Here is a 16,538-nt window from a genome sequence, read left to right as displayed (position 1 = left end):
TATCAATACAGAAACTATGCAGTCACTGTACATCACAAACTGCGTTTAGAAAATGCAGTATTATCAATACAGAAAATCTGCAGTCACTGTACATCACAAACTGCATTTTGAAAATGCAGAATTATCAATACAGAAACTATGCAGTCACTGTACATCAAAAACTGCGTTTTGAAAATGCAGAATTATCAATACAGAAACTATGCAGTCACCGTACATCACAAACTGCGTTTAGAAAATGCAGTATTATCAATACAGAAAATCTGCAGTCACTGTACATCAAAAACTGCGTTTTGAAAATGCAGAATTATCAATACAGAAACTGTGCAGTTACTGTACATCAAGAACTGCGTTTTGAAAATGCAGAATTATCAATACAGAAACTGTGAAGTTACTGCACATCAAAAACTGCGTTTTGAAAATGCAGTATTATCAATACAGAAAATCTGCAGTCACTGTACATCACAAACTGCATTTTGAAAATGCAGAATTATGAATACAGAAACTGTGCAGTTACTGTACATCACAAACTGCGTTTAGAAAATGCAGAATTATCAATACAGAAACTATGCAGTTACTGTACATCAAAAACTGCATTTTGAAAATGCAGAATTATCAATACAGAATCTGTGCAGTTTCAGTACAGCAATCTCTGTGCTGTATTCTGGTGGCACTTGTTGTGCAGTATTTGTACAGTTGCTGTATATTGTGTTTGTTGGGAATATTAGCAGATTAATAATTGTCATTTTTCATTGCAAAAATTTTATGGAAATTTCATTTTATTTCGTTACGATAAAATTAAGTTCAGTCAATTCTTATGCAGATGAGTGTAAAAATTGCGTCTTCTGAAATTCTTCAGAGTTTTTACTCCCAGTACCTGAACAAAATCAATTGAAAAATTTCAGGAGCAAATCAGATAAGAAAAAGTCGTTGCCTGACAATAAACGGAAAATGGAAATTCAAAATGATAACTTCGAAACATTTCGGAGTCTATATCAGACTCCTGCTTAGGTTCTTAGTAACTCTGCATAAAACTTACAATTAGGTACCATCACAGTTTATGTTGTGAATCCCTATGAAAACAACAATTTCTTCGGAAAAATCCTGACTAGCTCTCGATATACCTTCCAAGGGGTTTGAACTACCAGCCCAACTTGATAGGCTCCGCAGTGAATCCACATCGTTTGGCGACATTTGTTTGTATGGAACGTAGCCTAGAGACAATCCATTTCTCCACACGAATTCACGTTTTGATTCTATACTGAAACTCATTCCGGATATACGTTAGTTAGTTTATTTCAACAAATGGATAAATCAGTAAGGCCAGTATTCACTCTAGAACTTAATTACAAGATTATACCAGGGTTGGTAACTATAGGTAAATATGATGGCACACATCCTTGTCTCACCGCGGCTACTTCTACAGAAAAAGTAAGTGACAATTGTCTCCTTATGCATTGAGTAGATTTTATTTGTAAATTATGAGCGTTATACAGGGTGTCTGTAAAAAAAATGCGAAGGACTTGAGGAGATGATTCCTCGATGAAAATGAGCAATGGTAGTTCCTATAAATTTTTTTCGAAATCGACTTCCCCTCCAAGATACAGTCTAAGGAAGGCGATGACGAGTTGACAGTTTTTGATTTTTTTACGGGTTCTAAAAAACACTGAGTCATAAAACTATACATAATATGAAGCACTAAGTAGATGTTACTCACACAATTTTTTTAGATTTCATAGCTTTATTATTAGGGTTTGAAAATAACAACCCCTTATGATTTTTCTTCCAAAATTGTTTTCGTGGGATTGATTTTCGAAAAATAAAATTCTCTTATGGTTTCCCATTCAATTCTGGAGAAAATAAGTCTCCTACAAAATTTCGATACAGTCGATACTTTTCTCGGAATAAATAAAAACAAGTAGTATACGAAGGTTTGAGGCAGACAGTTGATGCATGTACTTTAGAGGGATGTAATCATTCTATGAATGAAATGGAATGAACAGTGATCCGAACTGCTTGTGAGTTTCTATGCATTCCGAGAAAAGTATCGACTGTATCGAAATTTTGCAAGAGACTTTTTTTCTCCAGAATTAAATGGGAAACCATAAGAGAATTTTATTTTTCGGAAATCTATCCCCTGAAAACAATTTTTGAAGGAAAATCATAAGGGGTTGTTATTTTCAACCCCTAATAATAAAGTTATGAGATCTAAAAAATTGGAAAATTGGGTGCTACTTAGTGCTTCATATTATGTATAATTTTATGACTCAGTGTTTTTTGAACCCGTAAAAAAAATTAAAAACTGTCAACTCGTCATTGCCTTCCAGAGGCTATATCTTGGAAGTACCCCAGCTTATTTTCATCGAGGAATCATCCCCCTAAGTCCTTCGCATTTGTTTACAAACACCCTGCAAAATACCTAGCTCTGCCATAGTATAGTGATCTTTTTTTCTGGAAAATATAATAGTAAGTTGAAGCTTTTCGATATCATCATAAAATATGTGCCTATTTCGACAACAACAGACAGCGATTAAATATTATTTTCAGGTGCTCATTCATAGCCCTCACAGGAGAAATATATCGGTACATGGAAGAATAAATTATTCTGAATCCAATAGAGAGATAGCCACGCTGAATATAAATCAGACAATAACAGCAATCGTTGCTGGAATTTTTATACCAGAGGAAGACAAAGACATCTTAGTGATAGGTAAGATCATTTGGCACATGAAACTCAAAAATAAAAAACCAGAACGATCATCATCCAGATATTGATCTCACAAAACGATGCTTAGCAACTTTTTTCTCCAATATCTTTGTGTATTCAAGTTAATACTCAATTCCAATATTTAGAAAAATGTTTGAGTCCTACTTTGTCCTACAGTAACGTTTGAAGGTTTTTGCAAAACTTGATTCGACCGAAAAAGTTTACAGGCACGAGAAGTGTGGAAACTACCCCTAAAAAAAGCACTTTTCGGAAATGGGTCGTTTTTGTGTATTGTGCGGCTTTCTATCAGCTATCAATATGAATAGATCCAAAGAGTTATAAGGCGAATACCTTCATTCACTGAATTATGAGGACCTATTCATTTCATAAGGTGAAATAAAACAATAATTTTGGTTTATTGTTGTTAGTTAGTTAGATTAGTCGATCAATCAAAGTGAGAATTGAAGTTCAGTCGGAAATTAAAAAGAATTTCTCGAAATGACCAATTATAAAGTTATTATAACTGAATTTTATTTCGTACTCTCCTTTATGATTAAGTAAAAACATGTCCTAGCCTTATTTTTCATGTCTGATTCTATACAGGGTAAGTCTTTGACTCATACAAATATTTTAATAGTAGATCCTTGAGGTCATAAGAAACACTTTTTTCTTTCACCATTTTTTCCGAATCGGCACGGCTTAAAAGATACAGGCTTTTAAAAAAACATGAAAATATGTTATTTTTAGTTCTATCTCACAGACTGATGTTTTATGAAATGAATTTCGGGATATAGTTTTTCATTTATTTGATTAATCTTTTTGCAACACAAGATATCACTCACGTCTTTCAGTTTTCACATTCTGGCCATTACGTACTATTGAAATACGAAAAATTCGAAGAACCCAACTCTTGAAACTAAATGGGACGCTATCTAATGAATATTTGAACCTTTTGTAAAATAAAAGTATTCTTCATATTTTCTCGTATAAGGCGCCGTTTTCGAGTTATGTAATGTTCTAAAATTAAAAAAGAAAATTTGAAAAATTAGGTACTTTGGCTGAATACAACTCTATTCAAAAGATCCACAGATGTGTAGTGTCACAGATTCAGCTGGTTATTCTGAAGGTAACTTTGTTTTTCCAGGGGTGGCACAGCTCATTATCAAAAATTAAAATGGATATTTCTTTTTATCATGGCCGAATCGGAAAAAATAGTAAAAGAAAAAAGTGTTTCTTTTGACCTCAAGAATCTCCTGTTAAACTATTTGTACGAGTCAAAGACTCTGCATATAAACTATATCATTTCAAATTACCATAATTTCGAAAAATTCCAGGAGCAACGTCTCACATCTTGGTATACCATGTGCATGACAATAGGGACATCTTCTATAAGGAATGCCCAGATGGAGTGAAAGCTTTGGCAATTGGCAATTTCGGAGAATCCACAAACAAATTGCTGCTAGTGGGTGGAAATTCCTCAATTCACGGCTATAAACACGATGGTCAAGAAGTGTTCTGGACTTCGGTCGGAGATGTGATTACATCGATGATTCTTATGGATTTCAACAAGGATTCCTCGGAAGAGGTGCACCATAAAACTCCAATTCGATCACGAATTAATTTCTCGTTTTGTAGTTGATTGTGAGTTCCGAAGACTTCAAGATTAGAATCTTCAAATGGGACACACTGTTGTCCGAAAATACAGAAACAGAAGTTGTGACCCATCTGGTTTGCCTGCCAGAAAACCGATTCGCCTATGCCGTTTCTAATGGAACCATTGGAGTTTACGAACAGGATGCTAGACTGTGGAGGGTGAAGGTGAGGAATTCCTAAGGAAAAGAATGAAAGGTTGAAAAAGGTGTTTTTAAGTCGAAAAACTTCGCGATCGACATGCAATCGTACGATTTGATAGGACAAGGAACGCCGCAATTGATTACAGGCTGGTCCAATGGAAAAATGGATTGTAGATCTATAAAGACAGGAGAGGTTTTCTTCAAGGACACTATGAACTCGAGCGTTGCTGGCATTGTGGAAGGAGATTATCGATCCATGGGAAAAACTGATGTAATTGCTTTGTCGCAAGAGGGAGAAAGTGAGAAGATATGATTAATCAGATTAGAGAAAACCAACAAAATTTTGATTCGAAAATCCTTCTACATATAATATTCAATTGCATCTTATTGGAAGTATTTTTATTAGCATTGTATTTCAGTGAGGGGGTACACAACAACAAAAAGTTTATCTTTAACTAGCTCTGGAGGATCAGACCAAGAAACTGTACGCGAACTATTAGCTCAAAAGCAGGCTCTGTTGATGGAGTTCAAACATTATGAGAATAACAATAGTTTTAACAACAATAGTAACAGTCAATTGGAGAGTTTTGAAAGTCAAGGTGTCATACCGGCCAATACGAGGCTCCAAATAGGTATTGCCGCCAACGAGGGATACACAAAAGAGGTGATGCCCTGAATTTTATTTCCAATAAACTTGCAGACATAAAATTGGTACACAATATTAAGTTACTCATTTAAGATGAAATCATCTGATCATATTGATGAGGTGATCAATATATTTGTTGCCTATTTCATATTATTAGGTACCTTCTCAAAAAATGATGGTTTCAGCCTATACAGGTTGAGTCATTGGGAAGGACACCAAGGTGCCTCTCATTAACCCATATTTTATGGGTCTTTCTTTCTTCATTACTAGGTGACTCAGTGATTTTCCCCATTTTTTCAATTAATCGTAATTTATGAATGATCCTACACATTTTTATACTATTAGGCTTATACATTTATCGCCTTCAATGAATATAAATTAATAAAAGAAGTCCTTTTTTCAGGACCGGCGTCCGGACTCAAAAAAACTAATTAATATAGGTCCTGAGTCGAAACAACATCCTGTATGTCAATATTTTGAAATTTTATACAAATTTTCCAATTTTTAGCTTGAGTCAAATTCAGTTGTTTCGTTAATGAGGCGGCAGATATTTGAAAAACTAATAAATTTTCTCCCCAAATGGTACTTTTCCAGATTCATTCAATGAAATCATGAAATCATCAATCCTTCCTATTTTCTTAGAATCTGGATCCCAATTTCATTGGAATACCAGAGGAAATCTCGTTGGGACCAATTATTATTTTCCTTCGCTTGTCCTTGATATAATTATTACATTGTAGTTTCCGTGAAACCTACTCCGTCAGCACGATTCTTAAGAGTTGACGAAAAACAGGCCTCTCTTCGTCGTCCCATATCCCGGTACCCCATATATCCATTCCGTTTTTCGTGCTCCGCAGCATAATATCGGGTTAATTAACATTGTATTTAAAAAAAAAAAATGCCCAAACGAAACCGTTCTTCTCCTGTGCGTGGAAGGAAATATAGTGAAATAAAAAGGATAACAAAAATAAAAAAAACAATTACGCGAGATGCAGAATCCATTGGTGCAAAATTTTGAGTGATGATTTCAGTGATTCAGTGGCTAGTTTTGAACTGAAGACGAATTATAAATTATCAGGTAGGCTCTGTTTCTGCCTTTACCTAGATACACTAATTTACTTCTGTGTCTCACAAAATGAACCGATAATCATTGTATTTTGCGTTTAACGAGGGAGAAGAACGATGATTAGAAATAACCATTGGTTATATAAAATGGAATTATGTATACAAAAAAAAAATTCATATTCCTATGATGGTTAAATTGTCCGATTGTTTTCACAAGTTATGAACGATTATTCTCAAGTTATAACTTTCACTACTTTGTAAAAAGATCACCTGTCGCTCAAACAAACAGGGGAAACGGTCGTTATCCCCTGAGAGAGCCCCTCAAAGGAAAATTGTTCGATTTTCTGGGCTCTCTCCTTGAGCATTTTACCATTTTCGAATTGCATTCGGTCGAATCAATTCTCGACAGGTTGCGATGTGGTCACCTTCTTGATTGTTAGCATTGAGTGTTATTATTGATCAATGTTATTAATTAAAAAAGGGTAAATTCTAGGTAGGTTCAAATCCGCCACATTACGCTTAGATCTTTCCTACTGCTTATGCTAAGGGTAACGGTCGTTGTCCCTTGAGACAGCTTATAAAAAGGAAAATTGTTCGATTTTCTGGGCTGTCTCAGAAAGCAGTTATTTGATGATATGCCGGTCGGATATCTCAAATAGAATTCGTTCGAATTCATTCTCAAAAGAAAGGAAACAAAGTATTGGCATAATAACAGTAATGGTAATAATCATAATCGTTTTCTACTTGAGTGGACAATAATCTCAGAATTCATATTCTCTTTTTCAACTGAAATATCAACTGGAAGCTTATTCAGTTTATTTTATTCTGTATATCAATTCTATTACACAGGCCACTCGTGGAATATTAGTTGGAAGGCCTGTTGGTGTTTCCAATACTAATTAAAATGAAAGCATTTCTTAACTCGAAATGAATAAGATCCCTCATAGGGTTTCCTATAGTGGATATTCCAAAATCTGCGGCTCTCACAATCAGTATCAACTCAAGTTTATGAAGCTGTCAACGCTCCTTGAGATTGTTTATATTATCGAGAGCCGAGTCAGAGTTTGTCTCTGGCTGAGTTGTAATTCAATAGCCCTATTCGAATATTTCACGGATTCGAATTAGAATATTGGTTGAAGTCAGTTTTTAATTTTGGAGATAATCTTGAACAGGAACTCAACCTAATATCTTAGAGCCTGAAATGAATATTGTCGAAGAAAATTCGACTGCTTTAGATAGTGATCTTCCAGAACAGAATTCATGTGTATTGAGTCTCAAGCCAAATATTGACAGTATCGATGGTGAACCAATTCATGATGAAATTGTCATTCGTTGGAATTCCTAATTGTTGAAGGGTTTAACGAAAGACCAGCAAAACGATCTTCATAAAACTTACAAAATTCCTGTAAATTGTAAAGCTCTGCTCCCTCCACAGGTTAATAGTAAAATCAAAGCTTTATTACCTAAATCCGCACTGGAAAATGATAAATATATGGCCAACTTACAACAGCAGCAGGCTCACGGCCTATCAGCCTTAGGCTCACGGCCTATCAGCCTTAGGCGCCCTCCTACAAAACATGCTTCCTAACTCAGAACAATCGAAGTGTGTTAAGATTTTAGCAGACGCTTGTCAATTATTTAGCAACGTTCATCATAACATATCAGCTCACCGAAAATATAAAATAATCCCACATTTGAGTTCCGATTGCAAAAAGGTCGCAAGAAGTATGGAGGTGAATGAATTCCTTTTCAAAAAAAAAAAAAAAATCCAAAAAAAAAAAAATCCTTTTAAAAAAAAAAAAAAAAAAAACTTTCGCAGAAGCGGTTTAACCGGAGCAGTCTTTAAAGAAGGCCAGTGCTGTCTTCAAAAATAAGAAATCTTGGCAACAGCCGTATTCACAACCTGGACCTTCAGGTTCACAGACTCCCAAGAATTATTTAAACGAACACCGTCCAATTTACAAGGGACGGAAAAGGGAGAGGGGGCCAAAAAAGGAGAAGAATTCGTTAGATCATCGCCCCAGATACAGGAACACAGCCAAGAAATTTTATAAACTATATTAAGTCCCACGTCAGAGATAAGCCGCTACGCCGGAAGACTTTCCAGTTTTATTAAAACTTGGAGTACTATTACACATGACCATTCAGTATCGGGATAGGTTAGGGGTGTATCTATTCCCTTCAATTCGAAACCTCGACAGATATTCAAACCTTCAGTAAAAATCATTCAGGAGCAAATGAATGATTATAGGCAATCGGTAGACGATTTGATTAAAATAGGCGCTATAGAAGAATGTCTTCCGACAGCGGGGCAGTTCATATCTTCTTATTTTTTGATAACAAAATCGAATGGTAAAAACAGATTTATATTGAATCTCAAGAATCTTAATACTTTCATTGAATGTCCTCATTTTAAATTGGAGGATTATAGAACTGTTTTGAAACTTTTGAGTAAAGAAAATCAAATGGTAAAAACAGATTGAATCTCAAGAATCTTAATACTTTCATTGAATCTCTTCATTTTAAATTGGAGGATTATAGAACTGTTTTGAAACTTGTGAGTAAAAATTGTTTCCTATCAAATATAGATCTTAAAAGATCCCTATTTTCTTGGGCCCATTAAGCAAAACTCAAGAAATATCTGAGGTTCTGATTCAATAATATATTGTAACAGTTCAATAGTTTACCTTCTTGTGCCCATAAAGCAAAAAGCAAGAAATATCTGAGGTTCTGATTCAATAATATATTGTAACAGTTCAATAGTTTACCTTTTGACCTGAACATAGCCCCTTATAAATTTACTAAACTGCTGAAACCAGTAGCCAAGGAACTTAAGACTTTCTGGTATTGTGACAGTTTTTTATTTGGATGATATTCTTATAGTTGGTAGAAATGAGGAAGAATGTACTTGCAATATACAGTTAGCACTTGGACTTCTTCAAAATTTGGGTTTTATAATAAACCGGGAAAAAGGTGCATTGAAACCTAAACAATGTATTAAATGTCTGGGTTTCATTTACGATACCCTGAATATGCGCATATCTTACCCAGAAGATAAAATATTCGTCATTCAAAAACTGATGGAAACGAACAAAAACCATGACTTGAATGACTTTGCTATGATGATAGGCAAATTTGTAGCTTCTTGCCTCGCCACATCTTACGTGTGCATTCATATGAAACCGTTTGAGAGATTAAAATACCAGTCATTGTTAGGGGACAGCCTAAATTATCAAAAGGAAATTACTCTACCAAATTCCCTGAAAACTGAATTGGATTGGTGGTAAAAAAATGTCGGCTTAGGACAGAATATAAAACCTAAGCCATTCTCTGTTGAAATATTTTCAGACGCTTCACAGACAGGTTGAGGAACCTTTTGTGAGGGTTTAAAATGTCACGGATTCTGGGACAACGAGGAATCTATAATTCATATAAATTTTCTAGAAATCAAGGGCGCATTTTATGCCCTGAAATCCTTTGCCAAAGTCCAAACTGATATTCGTATATTATTGAGAATAGACAATCAGACTGCTATTTCCTGCATTAACCGAGGCGGAAGTATCACATATTCATATTATATTTAAATTTTATCACTAGAGAATTGTGGTAATGATGTGAGGAGAGGCATATTTCAGTATACGCTAGTTATATTTCTTCAAAAGCGAATACAGATGCTGATGCTGAATCGAGATCGTCAATAGACATAGAGTATGAATTGAATGAAAAAGCATTCGCAAAAATTAAATTAAAACTTGGAAACCCAGAAATAGATCTATTCGCCACGAGAATAAACAAGAAGTGTGGAAAATTCATTCATGGTTCCTGAGTATGCCATCGATGTCATGATCGCATCTTTAATAAAAAGCACTATGAAGTAGTATTCAGCATGTTTCAAAAAGTATTGGGGTTTTTGCCTTAGTAAAGGACAAGATCCATTTGTGTATAAATTACAAACTTACTTAGAATTCTTATCAGAACACTCAAACCATATTAATTCATATAGATCAGCGTTAAATTTAATAATTGGTCCTTTAGAAACCGGTGATCAGAAAATAATAACAAGATTTTTGAAAGGTGTTGCAAATGTTCATCCACCAAGACCTAAATATTTTTTCACATGGAACCCTAATCCCTGATCCGGTCCTGGAACACTTAGAGTAATTATACCCTTCAGAAAATAATCTATAGAATTGCTACTAAGGAAACTTGTCACACTTATGGCTCTGACTTCAGCTAGTAGGGTACGAACACTCTCACTGATAAAACTTGAGAACATCAATATTAAACCAGACAAAATTGAGATAAAAATGCCCGAAAGAATAAAAAACGACTGCCCCAGGTAGATATCAACCATTATTAATTTTTCCAGTTTTTAACAATATTCCGAAACTGTGTGTAGCCTTGTGGCATATATAAATCAAACACAGTTGTGTCGCAAAATGTGAAGAATCTCATATTGATTTTAAGAAAACATATTCACTTTGCATCTTCACAGACCATAAAACACTGGATCAAAAAGACATTGTATGGTGCAGGAATAGATACCTACATCAGTCTACTCTGCCCATATCATAAGGCATGCATCCACATCAGCCGCATTTAGGGCTGGTGTAAATATCGAACAAATTCGAAATACAGCAAGTTGGACACCGACTTCAAAAAATTTTTTTTTTTTCAAATTTTACAATAGACCCTTGAAAGAACCTAACGATAATTTTGCTAGGGCAATTATGAACCTGGACAAATATTTTTCTTTTTTTGTAATTTCATGTTACTCGATAGAAATACTTTACCTTTTATTATTCTCAATTAAACACGATTTCTGGGACTGTTACTTTAATTCCAGATTGTGATGATTCACTCTGTATGAATTTATAGACTGAATATATTTTATTCGAAAAATCCCCTATTTTTGCTCTGAACATCTACAATGTAATAATTATATCAAGGACAAGCGAAGGAAAATTAATAAATTAATCGACTTACCTGAAGGAAGATTAATTGTAATTTTCCGAGCTTGTCCGTAGATATAATTATTACCCACCCTCCCAGATTATAGGTTTCGTTAGATACTTACTACCTAAATCTAGCTCCCTGATGTAAGGTGATTTTTCGAGAGTCGCACTTTCACGGAATGGATATATGGGGTACCGGGATATGGGACGACGAAGAGAGGCCTGTTTTTCGTCAACTCTTAAGAATCGTGCTGACGGAGTAGGTTTCACGGAAACTACAATGTAATAATTATATCAAGGACAAGCTCGGAAAATTACAATTAATCTTCCTTCAGGTAAGTCGATTAATTTATTAATTAACAGCATGAGTCTCAAACACCTCGTATGCGTAAGTAAATCATCATAGCATTGTGTTTATCGCACAACATAGAACAAAAAATGGAAAATGAGAATCATGGTTATTGCGAAAAATCACAACTGTACTTTATACAAAAAATAACTTTGACCCAAATTTACATTACAAAGGTTGAACAAAACAGAAAATCAAAAAACTAAAATTTTCTTCATCCGCTTCTAATTATTCTTCCAGCTAGAGTATGAGCAATTTATTTTTTCAAATTTTTTGACACCTAATTTTCGGTTTGTCTCAAGCTAACAAGTGAAATGCAGAAACACCGAATACATTATATCCTACTTATTTTTTTCTGCTCTTCCCAATATTGTGAATGAAATTTCTAAATATGTTGTTTCGACTCAATACTCAATACCTACTCATTCAATTTTTTAGAGACTGACCTCGAATAAAACTTTTTTATTATGTAAATCGATAGCACTCCTGTCAAAGAACATACGAATCAAATACCACAAATATGTACAGTGTAGTTCATAAGTTATAATTAATTGAAAAAATATGGTAAATCATCCTGTATCTTGGTTACGAAGAATGTTAGTCCGTAGTTCCATTAAATTTAGGTTATTTAGAGTCACTTCGATGTCCTCCATCTACCCTAATTGTATGCGCATTTCCCAATGAATCACCCTGTATAAGGAAAAACAATATTCAATCTAATTGTACTTGACTTGAGCTTCAACCTAAAGTTGGAAAAAAGTGTTTTAGTCATGTTTATCCACATAATTTTCCAGCGTTTCATAGAGATCTTCATCTCCACCAACAACTCAACCATAATAAGATCAGTGACTATCTTCGCTGAAGGCATATTCAAGGGTGAAACTCATGTGGTTCACCCAGCTGATCACCAAATCAGCTCGGATCTTACAATACCTTTGAACCTCCCCAGCGATAATCCTGTGGACATACACATCAAGGCTTTTGTTGGTTATCCCAAGAGTGAGCAATACCACGTTTTTGAGATAACGAGGCAGTTACCAAGATTCTCAATGTACGCACTCAATAACGGCATTACCGATGCCAAACCCGAGAGTTACGTGGAATTCAGGATGAACGAGAGGCTTCAGAGGATATGCATGTGGATCAATCAGAATTTCCTTCTTTCGAGCGACGTGGAAATAGATGGCGGACCTAGTCTAGAACTGAGTATGAAATGTCTGAGAGACGGTAGCATCTTGGTGATGTTTTTTGAGGTTATTGGGCGGGTGAAATTCTACACAGATAACATTGGGCTAGCTGCTGATTTGGTGCAGAGTTTGGCCGTGTTTTTAAATTTGGATACTCTCGAGGTGCGTGCAAGAAAATTAAATAATTCAAAAAATATAAATTATGAAGAGTGATATATTGTGATAAAAAAAACCAGTTCACCTTCAAGCTCATATTGCAGTTAAGTCTTAATCGAAAAATCGAATTTCTTTTTTCGAAAAATTTCCTCCATAAGTTGAGAAATTATTCAGGTTTAAATCTGTGAAATAAAAATCATGACGTCAGAAACAGAAACGGAGATAATGACCAAAGTTGAAATCGCCCAAATTTAAATTTTGGCCTATAACTCGAAAACAGAAGAAGATGGAGGAATGCAGTTGATGGCATTATTAGTTTCACGAAAAAAGACGAACTTAATATGCCATTCATTTTCCTGCATATCGTTGGGTCAAAAAGTTTTAGTTTAGGTATTACCAATTTTACTCACACTCACCCTGTACATATGATAATATTTTATATTGGTATCTCGAACTTCATCTCAAAAATATCGAACTATCACTCTTTCAACAGCTAATTATTGTAAAATAACAGTTCATACAAAATATGATAACATCGAATCATTCATTTGATATAGGCACTACGAGGATATATTTTTAGCCTACTATAAAACCAAACAATATGTCAAAATATTTCAATACTCAACATATTCGCCTCTTAATTGGATACATTTATTACAACGAACCTGCGACGTCTCTAGACCTTTCAAAATAAAATTTTCTTCTTGATCTGCAAACCAGACCTCCACAGCTTTTATTATCTCCTCGTTGGAAAAAAATGTACGACCTTTTAAACTTTTTTCAGTTGAGGAAAGAGATGCGATAGTCGGATGGAGCCAAATCTGGTGAATAAGGAAGGTGTTCTAGTAATTCAAACCCTAAATCACGAATTTTTTGTATGGCAACATGAGATTTGTGTGCAGGGGCGTTGTCCTGCAAAAACAAAACATCTTTAGATAGCTTTCCGCGTCTTTTCTCTTTAATTGTTTCGCGAAGAGTGTCGAATAGTAATGTCAGTTTATTGTTCTTATCCAAAAAATCAATCATAATTACTCCATGGCAATCCCAAAAAACTGAAGCAAGAACTTTTCCAGCAGATTTTTGGAAACGAAACTTCTTAGGTCTTGGAGAACCAGAGTGTCGCCATTTTATCGATTGTTGCTTTGTTTCTGGATCGTAGAAATGTACCCAAGTCTCTCCATTGTAACAATTCGGTTTAAGAAGTCACATCGTTTTCAAATCGAGCACAGATCGAACGCGATGTTTCTACCCTTGCACGCTTTTGGTCAACATTCAAACATTTGGGTATCCATTTTGCAGCAATTTTTCTCATGTCCAAATTGACGTGAACTATATGATGAACGCGTTCGTATGAAATATTCAGTGCTTCAGATATCCGTTTTAGCCCAATTCGACGGTCTGATAAAATCATGTCATGAACTGCATCGATGTTTTCGGGGACTGACAAAAAACTGGCCTTCCCGATCGGTCATCATCTTCAATGGAAAATTTACCTCTTTTGAATCTTGCAGTCCAATTTTTCACGATTGCATACGAAGGACATTGATCACCAAGGGTATTAAGCATATATTCGTAAATCTGCTTACCTCTTAACCCTTTTAAATACAGGTACTTGATGATGGCTCAATACTCCAATTTTTCGATTCTCACAATTTCGGTGGACATCTTCTTTCTTTTAATTTATTGCGTAACTCTGGTTTACTTTTTTTAGCTCAAACTTCACACTGACACTTATGAGTTATTGTTCGTTGCTATGGAAACGCAATATTTTCTTTGTTCATGGAACTGGTCTAGGCTAACTAGATATCAATACATCCTCGTACATAGACATAGAGACATGGACTGAGCAATGCCAGCATGAAATTGGCTATTTATTAGAAAGAGAGAAAAGCTCGTCGGGATATACCTTTCTCTTTTTTGTTCACATAGAGGTGAGTGTAGACCAATCAAAATTCTAGAAAAAGACAACTGCATTCCCGACGTGTTTTTCTCTCTGTCACTTTTTTTGACCGTATTTCATGCATAGATATAAAGGGAATTCACAGTCCATGTCTCTATGTCTATGTCCCTGTATGATAAGATTGAATGAAATCGAAAAAATAAGAATAACACCATTGCTTGATCTAGCCAAATATGTCTTATTTCACTCTAGTCGCTGCCTATGTATCCAATATTTGGGGAAAAAGGGAAAAATGAAAACACGTAAAATGCTCGAAACGAGAGTTTGAAACGGAAATATTCGTGAAGTACCTATCCCAAGAGTTGTTTAAGCAGCATGTATCGAAACCTTTACGATCTTGAATCTCAGGTTTCCAGCAAGACAATACTACTTGTCTATTTCGGTAGATATTTATTTGTTACGAATAGGAAGAGCATTTTCAATTCTGTGATGATGTTTGAAAAGGAAAACCATTCTTGCTGCTGTGGAAAAATTGAGTTTTTGTGATGTTAAGGTTTGAAATATTATATTCTCGCAGCTGTTTGTATTGCATTCTTGAAATCCAGATACAAAATTTGTCAATTTTGCTCCCTAGGCGGTCGCCATAAACCAACTCACAAAACAGATTCATCTCTGGTTCCATGTTCATATGAGATCTTTTGTTATATGAACTTTGTTTCTACAATATTTCCTTTCAGTCGAAAGCCCATTTTCCAGAAGAGGAAGAACAAGTGAAAGAACTGATATTGAGACTTTCTGAAATACAAGAAACCAGAATGAAGTTAGGGACTGATGTTGCTGATCGTTTGGGACAAGTGAGAACATTGGTGATTAAAGCAGAAGACGCTAGAATAAACAATGTGTGAGTATTCAACCTAAGTAAATATTCTCAAACCAAATAGGTCATGTAGCAAAGTCTTGTCCAATGTCACGCAACTCATTATTCTAGTTAATGTTCTAGTTGGGTATGTAACATCGTCTTGTAAGTACTAACGACAAGCCTTGGGGATCTATGAAGTTTATCCGAGGTTATTATATTTGTTTTCAGAGAGGAAATGGCCTTAAAATGATGTGGATTCAGCAAAGAACTACTTCGATGTGTATTTCAAGTTCATGCAAGAGTTCGTCAAAAATTATGTTTTGCGACAATCAGAATTTTGCTATTCGGTTGGGTTGAATCTAAATTAATGTATGATCGGTATTTCGATTGAAAATAGTAACGAAGATTTCAGTATTGAAAAACATATAATTGCCTATAACTTACCATACAATCTTTTTCAGGAACGAAATGGGACAGTACTATAAGGACCTAGATAATTTGAATAAGGAGCTCATAAATGGCTATAACATTCGGCTGAACAATCATACAGAAGGCTTGGAATCAGTAAAGAAGATAAATACTATCATCCAGCGCTTTTCCAGATTGAGAGGTATCGTTTTTTTTTTACTCGAACACTTAAGATTTTAATACTGTCTTATTCTTTAGTTGGCCAGAAGTCTTCGCAAATGTTAAATCACTGCAGACATGCTATAAAGACGAATAATATCGAGGGACTTCTGAAAATAATAAGAATTGGAGAAATATAATGCATAATTAATGTAAAGTTTTTTGAATATTTGAACATATTTTGTTTAACTCTACAAATAAACAAAATTGGAAAAAGTTGAGTGTTTTCTTAACAATGCCGATTCATTGAGTTATATCTGGGTTATTTATCCTCAGCATCAGAAGAAAAAGATGATG

The 16,538-nt window shown here is 34.8% G+C and overlaps 1 protein-coding gene across 1 annotated transcript; it reads left to right on the top strand.

Annotated features, from left to right (window-relative positions):
- Positions 1-1,166: 1,166 nt before the first annotated feature.
- LOC123307557 (Bardet-Biedl syndrome 2 protein-like) lies at positions 1,167-16,455 on the top strand. Its single transcript, XM_044889922.1, has 9 exons — positions 1,167-1,428; positions 2,545-2,707; positions 4,039-4,289; positions 4,340-4,522; positions 4,574-4,796; positions 4,917-5,161; positions 12,307-12,861; positions 15,493-15,656; positions 16,076-16,455. Exons 1-9 carry the CDS (start codon positions 1,303-1,305, stop codon positions 16,260-16,262), a joined length of 2,097 nt encoding a protein of 698 aa, XP_044745857.1. The 5' UTR covers positions 1,167-1,302; the 3' UTR covers positions 16,263-16,455.
- The last annotated feature ends 83 nt before the right edge of the window (positions 16,456-16,538 follow it).

Source organism: Coccinella septempunctata, chromosome 2, assembly GCF_907165205.1.
Source record: "Coccinella septempunctata chromosome 2, icCocSept1.1, whole genome shotgun sequence".
NCBI lineage: Eukaryota > Metazoa > Arthropoda > Insecta > Coleoptera > Coccinellidae > Coccinella > Coccinella septempunctata.
This window is presented reverse-complemented; position numbering and strand designations above follow the sequence as displayed.